The sequence below is a fragment of the Colias philodice genome, chromosome 9 (genome assembly GCF_061535455.1).
Source record: "Colias philodice isolate Cphi_HAF_F1 chromosome 9, ilColPhil1 Martin Lab GWU primary, whole genome shotgun sequence".
NCBI classification, from domain to species: domain Eukaryota; kingdom Metazoa; phylum Arthropoda; class Insecta; order Lepidoptera; family Pieridae; genus Colias; species Colias philodice.
In genome coordinates, this window is record NC_143094.1 from 7,014,907 (window position 1) to 7,035,718 (window position 20,812).

Sequence of the window (20,812 nt, forward strand, 5' to 3'; positions counted from 1 at the left end):
CACTAAATATATTATTTTATTTTATTATACCTTGTATTTTTTCACATCCATAGAAGGCATTACCAGTCATACCATGGGAACAACTGCACATAGGTACGTGATTAATAACTTCACAAACAGCAGTTGGTGCACATGTATTTAAACAAGGATTAACACATTTATTCTTGACACATGCCATATTTCGATTGCAATCAGTGCTCAGTACACATTCTGGACGGCAACCTACGTATGGGTCACCTTGATAATCATGAACACAAGAACACTTTCCATCCGTACATATTGCGTTTGTCCCACAAGGCGATGGGTTACAGCTATCTGTCGTATCGTATTCTGTAAAGAATATGGAAATATAATATGAATATTCAGAATTTACATATAAATGTCTTTTAAAACAATACAATGAATTGATCAACATACCAGGTTGTAATCTCGGATTACAAGCAGTAAATGCGTCACCAACATAGCCATCGGGGCACGTGCAGATAGGTGTATGTCGCGAAACAGTACATAATGCATTAATACCACATGACCCTTGACATGGATCTCTACATTTTTGTTGAATACATGCTTGAGATGTTGGACATTCAGAGTTCAGCGTACACTCTGGTCGACAATTTGGCGGGTTACCAATATAATTATCCATACATGTACAAGAAGGTATGTTTCCAAAATCTCGACATATTGCATTTGGTCCACAAGGTGACGGCAGACATGGATTACTATATGGTTCTAAAACAGCGTTTGCGACAGGAGCTGTAAAAATATTTTTAAGTTTAGTTATTTCGGTATATCACTTTTATAAATTCAAGTACATAATATATTATTTATGAATATGAAATATTACTTACGTGGTAATGGAGTGCACTTAGAGAACGGGTCACCTGTATAAAGTGATTTACAATAACAAATGGGACTGTGGTTAATTACTCTGCACTCCGCATTCAGTCCACAGGCGTCGATACAAGGATCAACACATTTTTTGTTTAAGCAAGCTTTATTTTTTGAACATTCAGAGCTTATAACGCATTCAGGATGACAGCCAGGTGGAACACCTATAAAGTCTGGTAAACATGAGCACACAGCCTGTTTATTTACTTCTTGGCATCTACTATTAGGACCACATGGTGAAGGACTGCAAACATTTACTGTAATATCTTGTTCTCCTGAAAGTTAAATTAGAATCAAGTGACAAAATAAACACTTTAAATTGTTAAAAATACTTTATAGTATGTTAATTAATTAAACTTACTTTGTATCCAGCAATGTCGGAATGGATCTCCTGTGTGTCCTTGTGGACAAGAACACGATGGTGCGTGATTCACAACTTGACAAATAGCATTCGTTGCACAAGAACCTGGACAAGGATCTTGGCATTTATTTTGTAAACAAGCCTTGTTTGATGGACAGTCGGTATTGACAATACATTCAGGTCCGCAACCTTCATAAGGATTGCCATAATATTCAGGCAAACAAGTACAAGAACCTGCATCGTTGAGTTCCTTACAAATTGCATTCGCACCACATGGGGATGGTTGACATGGGGTCAAAATTTCTTGTACTATTTCAGATTTTCGACATTCTCTAAATGGATCTCCAGTAAATTCAGGTGAACAGAAACATGACGGTGAGTGGCTGATAACATGGCAAACTGCATTTAAACCACATGATCCAATACAAGGATCAACACATTTCTCATTTATGCATGCAAGATGTGTGGAACACTCAGAATTAGTTATGCATTCTGGTTTACAGTGTGGGGGTTTTCCAAAGTAACCTTGCTGACAGGTACAGATTGGCGATTCCGAAACTACCTTGCAAATAGAATTAGGGCCACATGGTGATGGAATACATGGGTCTTGACGTTCAGGTGTAAATGTTTGTAAGACACATCTTATGAATGGATTTCCGGTATACGATGACGGGCATGAGCAAATAGGATTATGATTGATAACTTGGCACTTAGCGCCTATACCACAAGCGCCTAGACATGGCTTAATACATTTGCTATTTGTACATGCTTCATCAGGAGAACAATCAGAGCTTACAGCACACTCAGGTCTGCAGGAGGGCGGTAGTCCAATAAATCCTTCCAAGCAAGAACAAATAGCTTGCCCATTTATATCGCGACATTGGCTGTTAGGACCACAAGGAGAAGGACTACAAGGCTGCCGATTAACAACTGAAACGAAACATTTTTTTTGTTATAATTCAAATGAGTAAGTATGTACTTAAATATAAGGCCGGGTCCACATTTGTAGCATTTCGGTGTATCGTATCTCCGTTGCGTGGCCTCGGCGCGTATCATGATCGCTAGTTTGGACGCAAGATGATACCCGTTGATGATACACGCCGTATCTGATACGGCCCGATCCGCACTAACCGTGTATCATGATACACCTCGTATCTGATACGCGTATCACGATCGGTGGTATGGACGTATTTTGATACTGTATTACGATACGATATACGTGATACACCGCGAACCATCGTGTGTCGGTTTTTCCGCATCATCAAAGAGGATACACATCGTATCGATCAAGTTTGGACGTGAATGCAATTGATACGCGATCATTGCCTGTGTTCCCGCCATTTCGTGTTTTGTGAAAGAGGAGTAAACATTGAAGATGAGCTGGGATAACGAAAGTTTTATAAAACTAATCGACGCCTATAAAAGAAAAGAAGTGTTAAGGGATCCCAAGCACAAGAATTACTTCAACAAAGTGTTGAAGAAAGACGCTTGGGACGAGTTGGAGGAAGAGTTACAACGTCCTTTGGATGAAATTGAAGGAAGGTACGCAGAGAGAAACGCGTATCAGGAAAAGATATGAGGATCGGAAGAAAACTGGAGCGTCCATTGCCACCGATACACTGACATGATACAGCATTTGATAAGTATGGACGCGTTTTTTTTCAAGATACGCCTTTATAATACGACATGGACAAATGAGCGTCCATATTTATGATACAAATACTCGATACGATACGACTGATCGTGATACGTCAAGATGCTACAAATGTGGACCCGGCCTAAAATATTTTTTTATTTAATAAAATTAAACTTACTTTCAATTGTTGAGCATTGTATGAAAGCATTTCCAATCATATTTGGTGGACATCTGCACATCGGTACATGGTTAATGACTTCACAAATAGCATTCGAAGCACAAACTTGCGCTTTACAAGGATCCACACATTTATTTTTATAACATGCCCTATTTTTATCACAATCAGAACTAAGTGTACATTCTGGACGACATTCAAAGAAAGGATCCCCGTAGTAGTCGGGCAAACATGAACATTCACCATTATCGCAAATGGCGTTAGGTCCACATGGTGAGGGATTGCACGGATCTATCGTTTCTTCTATTACATCTGCAACTAAACATTAAAATATAAATATATTAATTAATGGTTATGAATGATTGATAGTGTAATTATTATTATTAACTAAAGAATATAACGTACCTTGTGGTTTACATTCGGTAAATGCATCTCCAACAAAGTTCACAAGGCAACTACAAATGGGAGTGTGATTTTTGACTATACATTGTGCATTTACACCGCATGATCCAGGACAAGGATCTTTACATTTCTGATTTATACAAGCTAAATTGCTGGAACAATCAGAGTTTATCACACACTCTGGTCTACAATTAGGTGGGGCACCAATAAAGTCTGGTAAGCAGGTACATGTAGGTATGCTTCCTATTTCTAAGCACTGACTAAATGGTCCACAGGGCGATGGTAAACATGGATTCTTCGAAGGTTCTTCAATATCCTTTAAAATAATTGGGTAACATCGGCTAAATGGATCACCGGTGAAGTCATCTTTGCAAGAACATATCGGACTATGGTTTATACTGCGACATTTTGTGTTTTGACCACACTGACCAATACAAGGATCAGTACATTTCTGCGCGATACATGCTTTATCAGAAGGGCATTCAGCGCTGACAACACATTCAGGTCTACAATTCGGAGGTGAACCTCTATATTCGGGAATACAACTGCATATCACTTGTTCATTTTTGTATTTACAAATACTATTTGGACCACAAGGCGAAGGAGAGCATGGATCAGTAGCAACTTCAATTTCTGAAATCAAAATATTTTCACATACAAAACCACACATTAAACATTACATAAAAAGGAACTGAAAATTAAATAATTTAAAAAATTATAAAATAAATTCGAATTTACCTTGCTTGTAAACACAATTTTTAAATGGATCTCCTGTGTATCCAGGGTTACATGTGCATATTGGAGCGTGGTTGACAGCGTGACATTGTGCATTTCTACCACAAGTTCCAGGACATGGATCTTGGCATTTATTTTGCTGACAAACTTTGTCGGACGGGCAATCCGTGTTGACTATACACTCTGGTCGACAACCTTCGTAAGGATTTCCAAAATAGCCAGACAAACAAATGCAAGAGCCAATATTATTGCGTTGTTTGCAAATAGCGTTGGTTCCACATGGAGAAGGAGAACATGGTGTTAGCTGTTCTATGGCTTGAACGCTGTTAATTTCGCAAGAAACGAATGGATCGCCAACATATCCTTGGGGACACATACAGTTTGGTGTATGGCTTACAACACGACATTCAGCATATGAACCGCAAGAACCCACACATGGATCATTGCATTTATTATTTATACATGCCATATTATTTGGACATTCACTGTTACTTGTACATTCAGGGCGACAATTTGGTGGCGATCCAATGAAATTCGGCATACAGGAACACGAAGGAGATTCTTGTCCATTCTGACAGATCGAATTTGGTCCACAAGGCGAAGGAGTACAAGGATCAGTTTGTGGACGTATTTCAAGCGCTGAAAAAAACAGTCCAATTATTATAATGATAATAGTACAAAAATATAAGAAAACTCTTAAATAAGAAAAGAAAAGTGAATATATTAAAAGGTACTGACGTTTCGGAAGACATCTGCTGAATGGATCCCCAATGAAATCATTTGGACATGTGCATATTGGATTATGATTAATAACATCGCACAAAGCGTTGAGTCCGCATGAACCTACACATGGATTAATGCATTTATGATTGTTACAAGCCTTGTTCAATGGGCATTCAGCACTAGTTGTACATTCTGGTCTACATGTTGGCGGGTTTCCTAAATACTCTGGTAAACATGAACAAACGGCAACTTTATTTATTTCACGACACTGGCTGTTTGGTCCACAGGGACTTGGATAGCACGGATTCGTTGGTGTAAACGCTGAAAAAAAGTATTCCCATTAGTAAACAATTTTCAAATATTTATATTTTTTTATACGGATATGTTTCCATAATAAAAATAAGCAGTTTACCTTGAATGGCATTACAAGTAACAAAAGCATTGCCGGTATATCCTGTGGGACAACTGCACATTGGAATATGGTTGATAACCTCACAAATGGCGTTAAGACCACAAGTATCCGGACAAGGATTGTGACATTTTTTATTGAGGCATATTTGTTGCCTTTGGCAATCTGCGCTTGTTGTACATTCAGGTCTACAGCTGATGTACGGGTCACCGTGATAATCAGGAAGACATGAACACTCTCCATTGTCACATATTGCATTTGATCCACATGGTGATGGGTTACATAAATCAGCTTCGACCGGTTCTGCAATACAATATTTATTATAGTAAAAATAATCTGAAATAAATTTTAATAAGGTAAACTTTTATATCTACAAAGAATATTTACCTTGCAAAGGCTGCAATTCGCATCTTGTGAATGGATCACCTTTATAGCCTTCGAAACATGTACAAATGGCTAAATGTTTAATGACCATACATTGTGCATTAGAACCACAGGAACCGGGACAGGGATCTCGGCATTTTTCATTTATACAGGCAAGAGAACTAATACAATCTTCATTAGAAACACATTCTGGCCGGCAGTTAGGTGGACTACCGATATATCCTGTGGTACAAGAACACGAAGCTTGACCGTTGATGACCTGACAGATTGCATTCGCACCACATGGCGAAGGAAGGCACGGATCTTTGATTTCATCTCGCTGTGGCAATGGCACTGAAATAAAATAAACAAAAAAATAAACAAACATCCAATCTTAGGTTAAAATAAAAAGGTTAAAATATAATATCATACCTGGTTTTTTATAACATCTAGTGAATGGATCTCCAGTAAAACCTGATTGGCAACTACAAATAGGGTTATGGTGAATTACACGGCATTCGGCTCTTAATCCGCATGTCTTGGGACATGGATCGATACACTTTTGATTAACGCACGATTTATCTTCAGAACAATCAGAATTATATGTACATTCTGGTCTGCATACGGGTGGTTCACCAATATAGTTAGGTAAACAACTGCATATTGCCTGGTTATTAATATTCTTACATTGACTGTATGGTCCACAAGGATTGGGTTGACACACATTAGTGGTCTGTACAGATAGAGCTGTAATAAAAAAAAATGGTATTTTTCAATATGATTTTTTATATAAGACAAGCAATAAATGATTTATTATTTTTTTCTTTTACTACAAAATAAATAGGCATTTGTACTTGAGCATCCATGTCTAAAATAGTTTAATATAATATATGGAACAAAAAACTAGTTACAGCGACATTAGAATTTTATTTTTAAATGATAATAACATTATATACTTACAGTATTGTACAATATTGCATCGCCGCCTTGGATCGCCTGTATAACCATTAGCACAGATACATGTAGGTAAATGGTTTACTGTTAAACATTCTGCGTTTATTCCGCAGGAACCTGGACAAGGATCTTGGCATTTATTACCCACACAAGCCCGGTTTTCAGGACAATCAGAATCACGAACACATTCAGGTCGACATCCTTCATATGGATTGCCAAAGTAGCCCTCATTGCAGGTGCAAGAGCCTACATTATTTTGTTCTCTACATGCTGCGTTTGGTCCGCAAGGCGACGGGAAACATGGTGTTAAAATTTCAACAGTAGTATGCACAGAACACCTCGTAAACGGATCGCCAGCATAACCTTGTGGACAGACACACATAGCGGAGTGGCTTACCACATGACATTCGGCATTTTCTCCACAAACCTGTACGCATGGGTCTTTACATTTTTGATTCATACAAGCTAAATGCGGTGAACATTCACTGTTACTTATACATTCTGGTCTACAATATGGTGGCTCTCCTTTAAATTCTGGCAAACAACTACAAGAGGGAATGCCATTGTTTTCTTGGCAAATTGCATTTGGACCACATGGTGAAGGTTGGCATGGGACAATAACCTCTTGAGGTGTATCTGCAGAGATATTATTTTTATGAATAAAATATAATGTTAATTATGATATATATAATTTTAATTAATATAGCAATTGAATTTAATTAATGTTATTATATCATACTCACTCAGAGGAAGGTGACACTCTACGAATGGATCGCCTGTGTATTTTTCTTGGCAAGCACAGACAGGATTATGGTTAACAACTTCACATGTTGCTCTTATTCCACAAGCTCCAAAGCATGGGTTTATACATTTTTGATTCATGCAGGCTTTGTCCAAAGGACACTCGGCGTTTCCTGTACATTCAGGTCTACACGCTGGTGGTACACCCAAGTAGGTAGGTAGACATGAACAAACAGCTTGGTTGTTTACAACTCTGCATTGGCTATTTGGTCCGCATATGGCTGTATTGCAAGGATTTTCAATTGCTTGAACTGAAATAAATACACAGGCACATTAATAACTTTTATAATATTAAATTAATAATGTTTATGTTGTTATTAATAGTAAATTTTGTAATAAACTACGAATTAATTTTACATACCTTTAATTTGATTACATGCAATAAATGCATTTCCAGTATAACCAGTGCTACAACTACACATGGGAATATGATTTACGACCTGACAATTTGCGTTTTGTCCACATGCGTTTATACATGGGTCAATACATTTTTTTTGGCTACAAGCCTTGTTTTGTTCGCAATCGGTGCTATATACACACTCTGGTCTGCAATTAAAGTAAGGGTCGCCATGATAGTCTTTTAAGCACTGACAATGACCATTAATGCACTCTGCATTTGATCCACATCGAACATTTGTGCATGCATCAGTCACCGCTGCTTCAACTGAGAAAAATAAATGAAGTATTGTAAATTAAGATTTCAATTATATAAAAAATATAAAATTTGATGTATCGCTCAAGTGTTTATAATTTACCTTGTAATGGTTGCGGTCTACAGCTCGTGAACGGATCACCAATGAAACCCGTGAGACAAGAACAGATGGGAATGTGATTAAGCACATGACACGATGCAGACAAGCCACAGGAGCCCGAACAAGGATCTTGACATTTAGAGTTAATACAAGCCCGGTCACTGGGACAGTCGGCATGTATTGTACATTCGGGTCTACAATTGGGTGGACTTCCGATAAATTCTGGCATACAAGAACATGATGGTGAAGATCCAACGCTACGACAAACAGAGTTAGGTCCACAAGGTGATGGTACACAAGGATCGGTTGTTTCTTGAGGCGATGCAACTGAAAACAAATAACAAGTTCAATAAAGTCATGAAAATATTAAGAACATTACATTTCTTTGAAAAATAATTGAATACAAAAATTAAATGCAATATTTTACTCACCAGGAGCTAGACTGCAAATCGTGAAGGGGTCTCCTACATAAGAATGTTTGCATGAACATATAGGACTGTGATTGATCACTTTACAATTGGAATTAACACCACATGCGTTCACACATGGATTAACACATTTGTTATTTATGCAAGCATTTTCACGAGGACAATCTGAATTAGCAACGCATTCAGGTCGGCAGTTTGGAGGAATTCCAACATATTCCTTCAAGCACGAACAAATTGCTTGATTGTTCACAACTTTGCATTGGCTATTTGGACCACACGGTGATGGATAACAGACATCAGTGGGTAATAATGGCGGTGCCGATTCTGAAAAACAAATATTATTACAAATATTTACAAATATTAACACGACAGGAGATTTAATGAATTTTCTTATAATAAATATTATAGCAAGTATTTCATTACCTTGATAAACACAATTTCTGAAAGGGTCTCCTGTGTAGCCATTAATACATGTGCATAAAGACGCATGATTAACAACTTGACATACAGCATTCGATCCACAACTGCCTGGACAAGGATCAACGCACTTGTTATTAGTGCAAGCCTTATCGTTGGGACAGTCCGTATTCACTACACATTCCGGACGACAACCCTCGTAAGGATTTCCAATATAGCTTTCAATACAAGTGCAAGAACCAGCATTATTCTTTTCTTTGCATATAGCATTAAATCCACACGGAGATGGTGTGCATGGATTGGAATTTATTTGTTCTCGCAATGGTTCTAACACACAATTGATAAACGGATCTCCTGTATGTCCATACGTACACATACAGTTTGGCGAATGACTGACGACCTTACACTCTGCGTTAATTCCACACGCACCTTCACACGGATTAATGCATTTCATATTAACGCAAGCCATTTGTACAGAACATTCTTCATTACTTGTACATTCTGGCCTGCAATATGGAGGTTGACCTTGATAATTTTCTAGGCAGGTGCATGATGGAACTTCATTTATAATTTTACATATTGAATTGGGTCCACATGGTGACGGAGAACACACGTTATCAGAAATTGGCGCTTTTTCAGCTAAAATAAACACATCTATTTAGATTCATGAAAACAAAATTTTCTAAAATAAAATTCAATCAAAAGAAATAATACGTACGAAGTCTATAACAGCGTGTGAATGGGTCTCCTGAGTATGCGCTAGGACAAGTACATATTGGATTATGGTTGACTACTTTGCACTCAGCTGTAACTCCACAAGCACCTATACATGGGTTTACGCATCGTTGATTAGTGCAAGCTTGATCCAACGGGCACTCTGCACTAATTGTACATTCAGGGCGGCAGGCTGGTGGACTGCCAATGAAATTTGGAGCGCAAGAACATACAGGTTGACTATTGACTACCCTGCATTGGCTATTGGGACCACATGGAGACGGTTGACATGGATTTATATTTATAGGTTCTAAAACAAACAAATGACATTCGTTCATAATTATAAATAATATAATATAATTAATATGTTGCTGATCTAAACTCGAATGTATAGATGTTCTCACCTGATAATGGATAACATTCAATAAACGCATTTCCTTGCATTCGATCCGGGCAACTACACATCGGCACATGGTTAATAACATTGCATTTAGCATTTGAAGCGCATGTTCCAGGGCAAGGATCTTGGCATTTATTGTTTATGCAAGCTTTGTCACGCGCACAGTCAGTGCTAAGTGTACATTCAGGTCGACAACCAATATATGGATCGCCATGGAATTCAGCAAGACAAGTGCATTTTCCATCATTACACAACGCGTTTGTTCCACAGGGTGATGGATTACATAAATCAATTTCAACTGTAAAAAAGGAAATATTTTGAATAAGAAAATTGAATACACTATTAAAAGAAATGTACAAAATAGAAATTAATGTAAATTTTTTCATACCGTTTTGTGGCATAGGAATACATTGTGTAAATGCATTCCCTGTAAAGCCTTCCTCACAATTACATATCGACACATGGTTTCTCACAAAACATTTAGCATTTATCCCACAAGATCCAGGGCATGGATCCTTACACTTTTGATTAATGCAAGCCATGTTGCAAGCACAGTCTTCATTTATTATACATTCTGATCTGCAATTTGGTGGACTTCCTTCGTATTTTGGTAAGCATGAACAGGACGGAAGACCGTTCAAATTCCTGCATTGCGAATTTGGACCACAAGGTGATGGAACACAGGGATCGACTTCTGGCTGAACTTCTAATGGAGCTGAGGTATTAAAAAAAAAACGAATACTTAAATAAACAAACAAAGACCCAAAAAATTACAAAAAAAAACTTTTTTATTTTATTTTATAAAAGCGAAACTTACCGATAACTCTATAACAGGCCGAGAAAGGATCTCCTGTGTACGATGGTAAACATGTACACATTGGACTATGATTAATCATCTTGCAATTTGTATTTTGACCACAAGGTCCAGGACATGATGACTGACATTTATAATTCTTACACGCTTTGTCTGCGGGACACTCTGAGTTTATAACGCATTCCGGACGGCAGTTTGGAGGAGATCCAAAATATTCTGGCATACATGAACAAACACTCTGACCATTTGATACTCTACATTGACTATTCGGTCCGCATGGTGAAGGATTGCACGGATCTGATTTCTCCTCTTCACGATCTAAAAAATAAAATAAGATTACAAAGTATCCTTACTGATATATGTGTAACAAGTTGTAAAGTTTGTAAGTCTAGTAAGTAAGGTTCACTTTAAAATGTTTAAATTACTTACGCATGAGTGCGCAATGCTGGAATGGATCGCCCGAAAATTGTGGTGGACATGTGCACAATGGGGAGTGATTAACAACTTGACATTCTGCATTTATAGCACAAGTACCAGGACATGGATCGACGCATTTATTCCTCGAACATGCTTTATTACTTGGACAATCTGAATTCACAACACACTCTGGTCGACATCCTTCATAAGGATCACCGAAATAGCCTTTCAGGCATACACATGCTCCCGTAGTACCTCGTTCGATACATTCGGCATTTGGTCCGCATGGAGATGGTGAACATGGATTGGATTGTTCAATTACAGCAAGTGCATTTAATGTACATTGCACAGATGGATCGCCCTTATATCCTTCAGGACAAATACAAATGGCTGTATGACTAACAACGCGACACTCAGCATTTGAACCACATGCTTGGTTACATGGATTTAGACATTTTCTGTTAATACAAGCCAACGACGAAGTACATTCACTGTTGGAAATGCACTCAGGCCGACAATTAGGTGGGGCACCTAAAAATTCTGGTTGACATTGACATGTAGCTGTTCCAGTCGCTGATACTTGGCAGATTGAGTTGGGGCCACAGGGCGATGGCTGACATGGATTTACTGCGATGGTCGGCTCCGATAATGCTGCGAAATATATATTATGTCATGAAAAGATAAGATATACATAAGAACTGTTTAATGTACATGAAATTGAAAACAACTTACGTATATTAATGCATCGTGTAAATGGATCACCAGTGTATTTAGGCGGGCACGTACAAATAGGATTATGATTTATAACTTGGCACTTGGCTTCTACTCCACATGTCCCTACACATGGATTTATGCATTTTTGATTGCTACAAGCTTTATCTAAAGTGCAGTCGGAACTGGAAACACATTCTGGGCGACAGGAAGGCGGTGCTCCGTTATATCCAGGCATACAAGAGCATATAGCCTGTTGATTACGTTCTGAGCAACGACTATAGGGACCACATGGACTAGGTTGACACGGATTCGTGACCAAAGATTCTGCAAAGTAAACATTGAAACAAAAATATATTAAAAAAAATTCACAATGCAAATAATTCAATATGTATTTTATTTTGAGCAGTTAAATCCTTTTTACTGTCAATTTTATAATATCTACGTAACCACAAAAATTATTTACTTATTTATTTAATACTGATTTATTTACTTAAATATTTAATAACAAACCTTGTATTGGAGAACATCGCAAAAATGCATTTCCAGTCATTTTAGGTGGACAAGTACAAATCGCCATATGTTTAATGACATCACAAACAGCATTTATACCGCAAGTATTATTGCACGGATTTACACATTTGTTCCTTACACAAGCCTTGTCCATACTGCACTCAGAGCTTATTGTACATTCGGGGCGACAACCGAAGTATGGATCGCCATTATATTCAGGAAGGCACGTGCAAATACCATTATTACATATTGCATTCATTCCACATGGGGATGGATTGCATGGATTGTTTAACGTTACATCTGAAAATGACAGCAATTTTTAATTCCCTAAATTAAAGTTTGTCTGAATATAAATGTTAACTCAATAAAATAATATGATGTGAAATCGAATTATAATTAATATTACAAAACTTATTGCATGATTTGTTTATTTGAATACGCTAAAAAATATTTCAAAATTTTTAGTTCTGAAATATTGAAAACATTTTATTTACCTTTTTGCGGTTTTATATAGCAGCTTTGGAACGGATCCCCAATATAGCCGTCGATGCAGGTACAAATGGATATGTGATTTTGTACTCGACATTCAGCATTTAATCCGCAGGAGCCAGGGCATGGGTCTACACATCTTTCATTAATACAGGCTTTGTCACTGACACAATCCGTATTAATTGTACACTCTGGTCTACAATTTGGTGGACTTCCTATATATTGTGGCGAACAAGAACATGACGGTACACCATTTATATCACGGCATTGCGAAAATGGACCACAAGGTGAAGGCACGCATGGATTTGTGGGAACTACAACTGCTTCTGCTTCAACTGTGAAATATATACAACACACGTTAATTTCATTTGTCCATGTTTGTTTAAATGTAAATATTATATACATATGGGATAAAAACATCACCTCTATAGCATCTAATGAATGGATCTCCTGTTGATTGGGTCGCACATGAGCATATTGGACTATGGTTTATTACTTTGCATTCAGCGTTAATTCCGCATACTCCAACACATGGATCCCTGCATTTCTCATTAATGCAAGCTTGATGTTGTGAACATTCTGAACTTATGAGACATTCCGGTCTACAGGATGGGGGTGTACCCAAATAATTTGCTTTACAAGTGCACACAGCTTGATTATTTGATACTTTACAAATGCTGTTAGGACCACATGGCGACGGTGAACAAGGATCCCTTTGGATTAATTCATCTTCTGAAAAAAATTATTAATGAATGTATTTCTACATCTAAAGAAGCCATAGTCGAAAGTTCTCAACAGACAATTCGAAGCTGACACAAAAATTGTAGTGTTCCTATTCCAACAATACTACGAATTTTAATGTTTTAAAATAGAACAGTTAACGTGAAAACATACTGTTTACCCCAAAACATCGAAATAAATTGAAAAAATGTTCGTATCGCAAATGATTTCAGAACTACGTTCGTATTAAAAAAATTCTCATATCCTTATTTGATATTTGCAACAACTTATTATTTATAACAACAGAGATTTAAAAAAATATATAAATACATAAGTATATACGAACCATGTTTCTCTATGCACTCTTGATATGGACTACCAATTAATCCAGGCAAACACTCGCATTTTGGAGTATGGTTTACAACATTACAAATTGCATTTCGGCCACAAATATTCGTACAAGGATTTTTACACTTGTTTTGAATGCAAGCTAAGTTTATAGCACAGTCAGAATTAACAACACATTCAGGGCGACATCCTTCGTATGGATTTCCAACGTATTCTGATAAACATACACATGATCCTGCTCCCCTAAGTTCTTTACATATAGCGTTCGGCCCACATGGTGATGGTGAACATGGGGTAAGGGGAATGTCAATCAAGTTACACGAGATAAATGCGTCACCAGTATATCCTTGTGAACAGTAACATTGAGGTGCATGGCTCACAACTTTGCATTCAGCACCTGAACCACATGATCCAGGACAAGGATCTTTACATTTTTCATTTATACACGCGAGTTCATTGGGACATTCTGAATTAGAAATGCATTCTGGTCTGCAATTTGGTGGAGTTCCTATGTATTCGTCACGGCACGCACATGATGGCGAACCATTAATTTCTTTGCAATCTGCATTGGGTCCACATGGAGAGGGATGACATGGATTAATATAAATGGGTTCCTCGATATCTAAAAAAAACATGTTAATTTAATATTTTTGAATATAGATCAGGTAAACTAGTTATTTATTATTATTAATTTTTTTATAATCTAATTTAATTTAAAAGTTGTATTAACTCTTACCCTTCAGTAAACATCTGCTAAAGGGGTCACCAGTTAAACCTGATGGACATGAGCATATAGGGTTGTGGTTTATCACTTGACATACTGCCCCAATTCCACAATTTCCTTTGCATGGATCTATACATTTTTGACCAGAACAAGCTTTGTTGAGTGCGCATTCAGCGCTAGTTACACATTCAGGTCTACAAGTCGGAGGTGCATCCTTATATCCAGGTAAACATGTACAAATTGCTTGACCATTAACTTCACGACACTGACTATTAGGACCGCATGGCGATGGGTTGCAAGGATTTATATTTTCGATCATCACTACAGGTCTGCATTCAACAAATGCATTACCAGAATGGTTTGGTAAACAAGTACACATTGGAACGTGATTAATTACATTACATATAGCTTGACGTCCACATGTATTTTCACAAGGATTTACACATTTGCTTTTGAAACACGCCTTATTGTGTGGACAATCACTGCTGGTAAGACATTCTGGTCTACACCCGAAGTACGGATCACCCTGGTATTCTTGCACACATGTGCATTTTCCATCATTACACTCAGCGTTTGGCCCACATGGATTTGGGTTACATGCATCAAGTTCGGGCAATTCTGTAAATATAAACGGCATTAAAAATACCTACATTATGGACAAAATATTATTGTAATACTACGATCAATTGTACACACCATCTTTTTGAAGTTCAGGATAGCATTGCACAAATGCGTCTCCCGTGTATTGATCCAAACACCTACACTGTGCGATATGATTGAATACAGAACATTGGGCATTGAATCCACAAGCGCCCAGACATGGATCTTGACATTTTTCATTGATACACGCTTGATTGCTTGGACACTCAGAATTAATTGTACACTCTGGTCTGCAATTTGGCGGAGTACCGATATAATTTGTTTCACATGCACATGAGGGTGCTCCTCCAATATTACGGCAGATCGCATATAAGCCGCATGGTGCTGATGAACAGGGATCGACACTAATTGGTTTTTCTGGCCGAGAAGATACTGAAAGATTTAAGAATTTAATATAAAATCGTCAAAAAATTAATTAGTATTTATGAAAATGTCTGTATTGAAATTACGTTCGAAAATTCAGCTAACAGTGTACATAATATTTATTGCTTTCCGGTGTCAAGCTTTTGGAAATTTTTTTAATCATATTTAAGACATATTTTATTTCACAACAAGAAAAAATACATGCGATTTATAATAATGATTAAAATCGATATTAAATTGTATTATATAGTTCGCAGTTCGCACCGAGGAAAAAAACCTTTGCGTTATAAATATAGTTAAAAAATCATAACTTACTTATCATGGGATAACATCTTGTAAATGGATTTCCCGTTAATCCTTGTTTACAAACACAAATCGGACTATGGTTGATCACATTACAGTTTGCACCTTCACCACAGCTGTCAATACAAGGATCCGAACATTTTTGGTTCATGCAGGCTAAATTGGACGGACATTCTGAGCTCACTACGCATTCAGGGCGGCAGTACGGCGGTGATCCAACGAATAAGGGCAAACATGAGCACGTAGCTTGACCGTTTACTTCTTTACATTGACTATTAGCACCACACGGACTAGGATTACATGGATCTTTTTCCAAAATTTGCGCTAAAATAAAAACGGAAATAAATCGTTAATACATCCAGATTAAGTACTTAAGCTATAATTATCATGGTACACATGAAACAATACTTACGTTCTTGAAGTATATTACAGTGACTAAATGGATTTCCTGTATAACCTGACTGGCAAATGCAATTTGGCAAATGATTGTTTATTTGGCAGAAAGCATTTACACCACACGTTCCTGGACATGGGTCTATGCATTTCATTCCTGAGCAAGCCTTATTCAGAGGGCAATCAGAATCAACCACACACTCTGGCCGACATCCTTCGTATGGATTACCTGTGTGGTCGCTTAAGCATTGACAAGCGCCTATTCCATTCTGTTCGCGACATATGGCGTTTGCTCCGCAAGGATTTGGGCTACATGGATGTAAAACCTCACTTGGTTGAGATAATATTTCCAAACTACAGTGCGAAAATGGATCTCCTGTGTATCCAGATTGACAGATACACATCGGAGAATGACTGACTACTCTACATTCTGCGTTTATACCGCAACTACCAACACAAGGGTCTGAACATTTTTGGTTGATACAAGCCAAGTTATCGTTACATTCGCTGTTACTGATACATTCTGGTCTGCAATTTGGTGGAGTTCCCTTATAACCATTAAGGCATGCACAAACTGGACTATCATTCGTGTTCCTACAAGTTGAGTGAGGTCCACAAGGTGTTGGTTCACATGGATTTATTTGTATCGGTTCCCGTACTGAAAAATATATAGTTTCATTATACTATGTATACCAATTTTACAAAAAACATAAATAAATTTCAAGTATATACACTTACCAACAAGATCACATTTTATGAAGGGATCTCCGGAGAATGAAGGCGGACACGTACAAATAGGATTATGACTTATTACGTCACATACGGCCGCTATTCCGCAGGCGCCTTCACAAGGATTTATACACTTTTGATTTTGACAAGCTGCATTTAGAGGGCATTCTAAGCTTACTACGCATTCGGGTCTGCAATTGGGAGGACTTCCACGGTAACCAGGGAGGCAAGAACACACAGCTTGGCCGTGTGACTGTTGACACTGGCTGTTTGGTCCACAAGGTGATGGATTGCATGGGTTTTGATTATTTACTGGAAAAACAAACATCAGCTTTTAGTTATATATCTATTTATAGTTTTCGTTTGTATTATTATCAAGAAGAATACAAATCTCACCAGCCATGGCTCGACATTCGACAAAGGCATTCCCACTCATTCCACGTGGACAGGAACACATTGGAATATGATTGTTTACTTCACAAATAGCATTTTGACCACAAGTTCCAATACATGGATCAATACACTTATTCCTTCGACAACCTTTATCACGGGGACAATCTGAATTATGCACACATTCAGGTCGGCATCCAAAATATGGATCACCATGGTAATCTGCAAGACATGTGCAAATTCCATTGACACAATTTGCATTCGATCCACAAGGGTTTGGATGACAAGGGTCACTCGGAGTAGGCACGACAACATCTAAAAACATAATTACTTGTTTAAATTGCAAGTTCCAAAAAGTTAATTAATTTTAATTTTTATATTATTAACTAACCTTCTATCAATTGAGGCTTGCAATCTCTAAATGGATCACCCGTAAATCCTTCTGGGCACAAGCAGACCGCAATGTGATTATTTACGAAACAATTTGCATATAGACCACAAGATCCCTCACATGGGTTACGACATTTTTCTGATATGCAAGCTTTGTCGCTAGGACAATCGGAATGAATTACACACTCAGGCTTACAGAACGGCGGTGATCCGATATATGAAGGTAAACATGAACAAGATGGGAAACCATTGACGTTACGGCACTCTGCATATAGACCACATGGCGATGAAAAGCATGGATCCCTTAGCTCCGTCACGGCGAAATCAATTTCTAAAATTGAATGATATGTTGTTAAGTTGTACGTATAAAATAAGCTAAAGAGATATTTTTTTAATTAATAACTTACGTAATTTTGCACGGCACTCTATGAAGGGATCTCCAGAATAACCTTGCCGACATGAGCATACAGGGCTATGATTTATTACCTTACAATCAGAGTTAATCCCACATGGTTTAGGGCATGGGTTTATGCATCTATTATTGATGCAAGCCCTGTTTGTTTTACAATCTGAATTAATAATGCATTCAGGTTTACAATTAGGTGGATTTCCCATATAGTTACTCAAACAGGAACACACCGGTTGATTATTTACGACTTTACAAATCGCATTTAGCCCACATGGTGATGGATTACAAACATTCACTATAACATCTTGAGCTAAAAAAATTGAAGCATATAGAAAACAGAAAAGTGAGGAAACATAATAAACATGATTTTTTTATATTTATCTACTTACTCCTTATTTGTGAACACATCGTGAGCGGATTACCCGTAAATCCAGCGTGACAATTACAGTTTGGTTTATGATTAGCAACATAGCAATCTGCATTAAGACCACATACTCCTGGACATGGATCGACGCATTTATTACGAACACAAGCCAAAGTGAGAGAACAGTCAGAATCGGCAATACACTCTGGCCGGCAACCTTGGTAAGGATCACCGAAGTAGTCAGGAAGACATGTGCATGATCCTGCTTTTCCTTGTACTTTACACTCTGCATTTGCCCCACAAGGCGAAGGCTCACATGGATTTATATATTCAACGGCTGAAGGGGCTGAAATTTTAAGTAGATGAAATGTATTCACTTACCAAACATATCCATTTACCGTAGAAGCACTTACTTCATCCGAAGCGTTAGTCGAAGCTTATCCCGGCATGGCGACAATAAGTGATGAATCCGATGACGTCTTTGCGAACCAGCCGTATATCCAAAGCGGCCGCTCGAGGAAACGGCCTAAGCTTACTGTAAGTGCTATGTTATCTCCGCGTGCTCCGGTCATAAGCAAGGCATATTAATTTCAAATAAAAAAACATGTTACAATATTTTTGTTACATCCCTTCTGAAAGCACTTAACGATCTAATTAATTAATTATTATTTATGAAACACATTATACACCGTTTCGTTGTGAATACCGATTTTATTATTAAAGCACATAAATAAAACGTGCATTAGCGAAATTACCTAACCGAGCTTTTCGACTGGCATGGTAGTCAAATCACCTTTAAGTAAAACCGCCAATGCAGTTCTATTTTAACATTAGTATACCGTGTCAGGCGTAACCTTCAATGATTTTCTCAACTTAAGCACTTATTTTAAGGCATATTTTGTAACGCTTTGCAAAGCAGCAGGGTTAAGGCATATTGACATTGACTTATTTTTTATTTATACTATCTAGATCCATTGTTTCGAAAAATGTATTCACTCACGTTTACATTTTAAGACTTTGAATCATTAAATAATTTCATATTATCACTTTCTATATTTGCCTTTTACTTTGACAACGTTGACATGTTATGTAATTCCTATAGAAAATAATTGTAATTTATTACAGTAATATTTAAATCTGAAAAAAGATATACCTTTAGGCGCAATGCAACCCTGGAATGGATCTCCTTGATAACCATGTTCACAAGCACATGTCGCTCGATGATCCACAACTGAACAAACAGCGTTAGAGCCGCAAGCTTGCGTACAGGGATCTTTACACCGTTGAGCGACACAGGCAAGTGCTGCGGGACATTCTGCACTGATTGTACATTCCGGTCGACAATTTGGTGGTGATCCGATAAATCCAGGTTGACAACTACAAGCGGGTATGTCGCCTGTTTTTATACATATTGAATTCGGCCCACAAGGTGTAGGCTCACAAGGATCGACAGGTATCGGCGGAGTGGCTGAAAGAAAAATATCACGTAGTTTTGCTTTCTTACATAAATTAAATAAATTTAACATTTCATCCCACTTCTAACTACAATAACTTACATGGTACTGGTGAGCAATACGTGAAGGGATCACCGGAGAATCCATCGTTACAAGTACAAATCGGTGAATGCGCAATTACTTGACACCGAGCACCACGACCGCATGCACCTTCACATGGATTTCGGCATCGATGGTCGATGCAAGCTTCTTGTAATTTACATTCTGAGCTAACGAGACATTCCGGACGGCAAGATGGAGGGGAGCCGATGTGACCGGCTCGACAAGAGCACGCGGCGGCACCGTTTACGCTTACACTGCACTCACTGTACGGGCCACATGGTGACGGAGTGCACGGCGAACGTGGTGATTCTGTATAATGACAGAATTAATATCATTTGTGAATTAAGCCAGCAAAGAAAAT

At 37.8% G+C, this 20,812-nt stretch overlaps 1 protein-coding gene across 1 annotated transcript in view; it reads right to left on the bottom strand.

Annotated features, from left to right (window-relative positions):
- The window catches only part of dpy (fibrillin-like protein dumpy), a 99,041-nt gene that overhangs the window by 23,775 nt on the left and 54,454 nt on the right, over positions 1–20,812 (bottom strand). Inside the window, exons 56-93 of the mRNA XM_089698681.1 lie at positions 20,452–20,760; positions 20,049–20,363; positions 18,921–19,241; positions 18,530–18,841; positions 18,124–18,453; positions 17,739–18,047; positions 17,352–17,654; positions 16,633–17,271; positions 16,233–16,544; positions 15,591–15,926; positions 14,907–15,512; positions 14,169–14,792; positions 13,526–13,834; positions 13,108–13,437; positions 12,614–12,913; positions 12,122–12,427; positions 11,402–12,040; positions 10,976–11,290; positions 10,547–10,873; positions 10,163–10,456; positions 9,763–10,068; positions 9,051–9,683; positions 8,631–8,951; positions 8,203–8,526; positions 7,809–8,111; positions 7,390–7,698; positions 6,653–7,282; positions 6,125–6,439; positions 5,717–6,046; positions 5,333–5,632; positions 4,936–5,241; positions 4,201–4,836; positions 3,466–4,095; positions 3,064–3,378; positions 1,250–2,179; positions 849–1,163; positions 418–753; positions 31–330 (exon numbers count right to left, since the gene is read on the bottom strand). Of these exons, the coding sequence (XP_089554807.1) occupies positions 31–330; positions 418–753; positions 849–1,163; positions 1,250–2,179; positions 3,064–3,378; positions 3,466–4,095; positions 4,201–4,836; positions 4,936–5,241; positions 5,333–5,632; positions 5,717–6,046; positions 6,125–6,439; positions 6,653–7,282; positions 7,390–7,698; positions 7,809–8,111; positions 8,203–8,526; positions 8,631–8,951; positions 9,051–9,683; positions 9,763–10,068; positions 10,163–10,456; positions 10,547–10,873; positions 10,976–11,290; positions 11,402–12,040; positions 12,122–12,427; positions 12,614–12,913; positions 13,108–13,437; positions 13,526–13,834; positions 14,169–14,792; positions 14,907–15,512; positions 15,591–15,926; positions 16,233–16,544; positions 16,633–17,271; positions 17,352–17,654; positions 17,739–18,047; positions 18,124–18,453; positions 18,530–18,841; positions 18,921–19,241; positions 20,049–20,363; positions 20,452–20,760 (15,075 nt within the window). The remainder of the gene's footprint in view (positions 1–30; positions 331–417; positions 754–848; positions 1,164–1,249; positions 2,180–3,063; positions 3,379–3,465; positions 4,096–4,200; positions 4,837–4,935; positions 5,242–5,332; positions 5,633–5,716; positions 6,047–6,124; positions 6,440–6,652; positions 7,283–7,389; positions 7,699–7,808; positions 8,112–8,202; positions 8,527–8,630; positions 8,952–9,050; positions 9,684–9,762; positions 10,069–10,162; positions 10,457–10,546; positions 10,874–10,975; positions 11,291–11,401; positions 12,041–12,121; positions 12,428–12,613; positions 12,914–13,107; positions 13,438–13,525; positions 13,835–14,168; positions 14,793–14,906; positions 15,513–15,590; positions 15,927–16,232; positions 16,545–16,632; positions 17,272–17,351; positions 17,655–17,738; positions 18,048–18,123; positions 18,454–18,529; positions 18,842–18,920; positions 19,242–20,048; positions 20,364–20,451; positions 20,761–20,812) is intronic.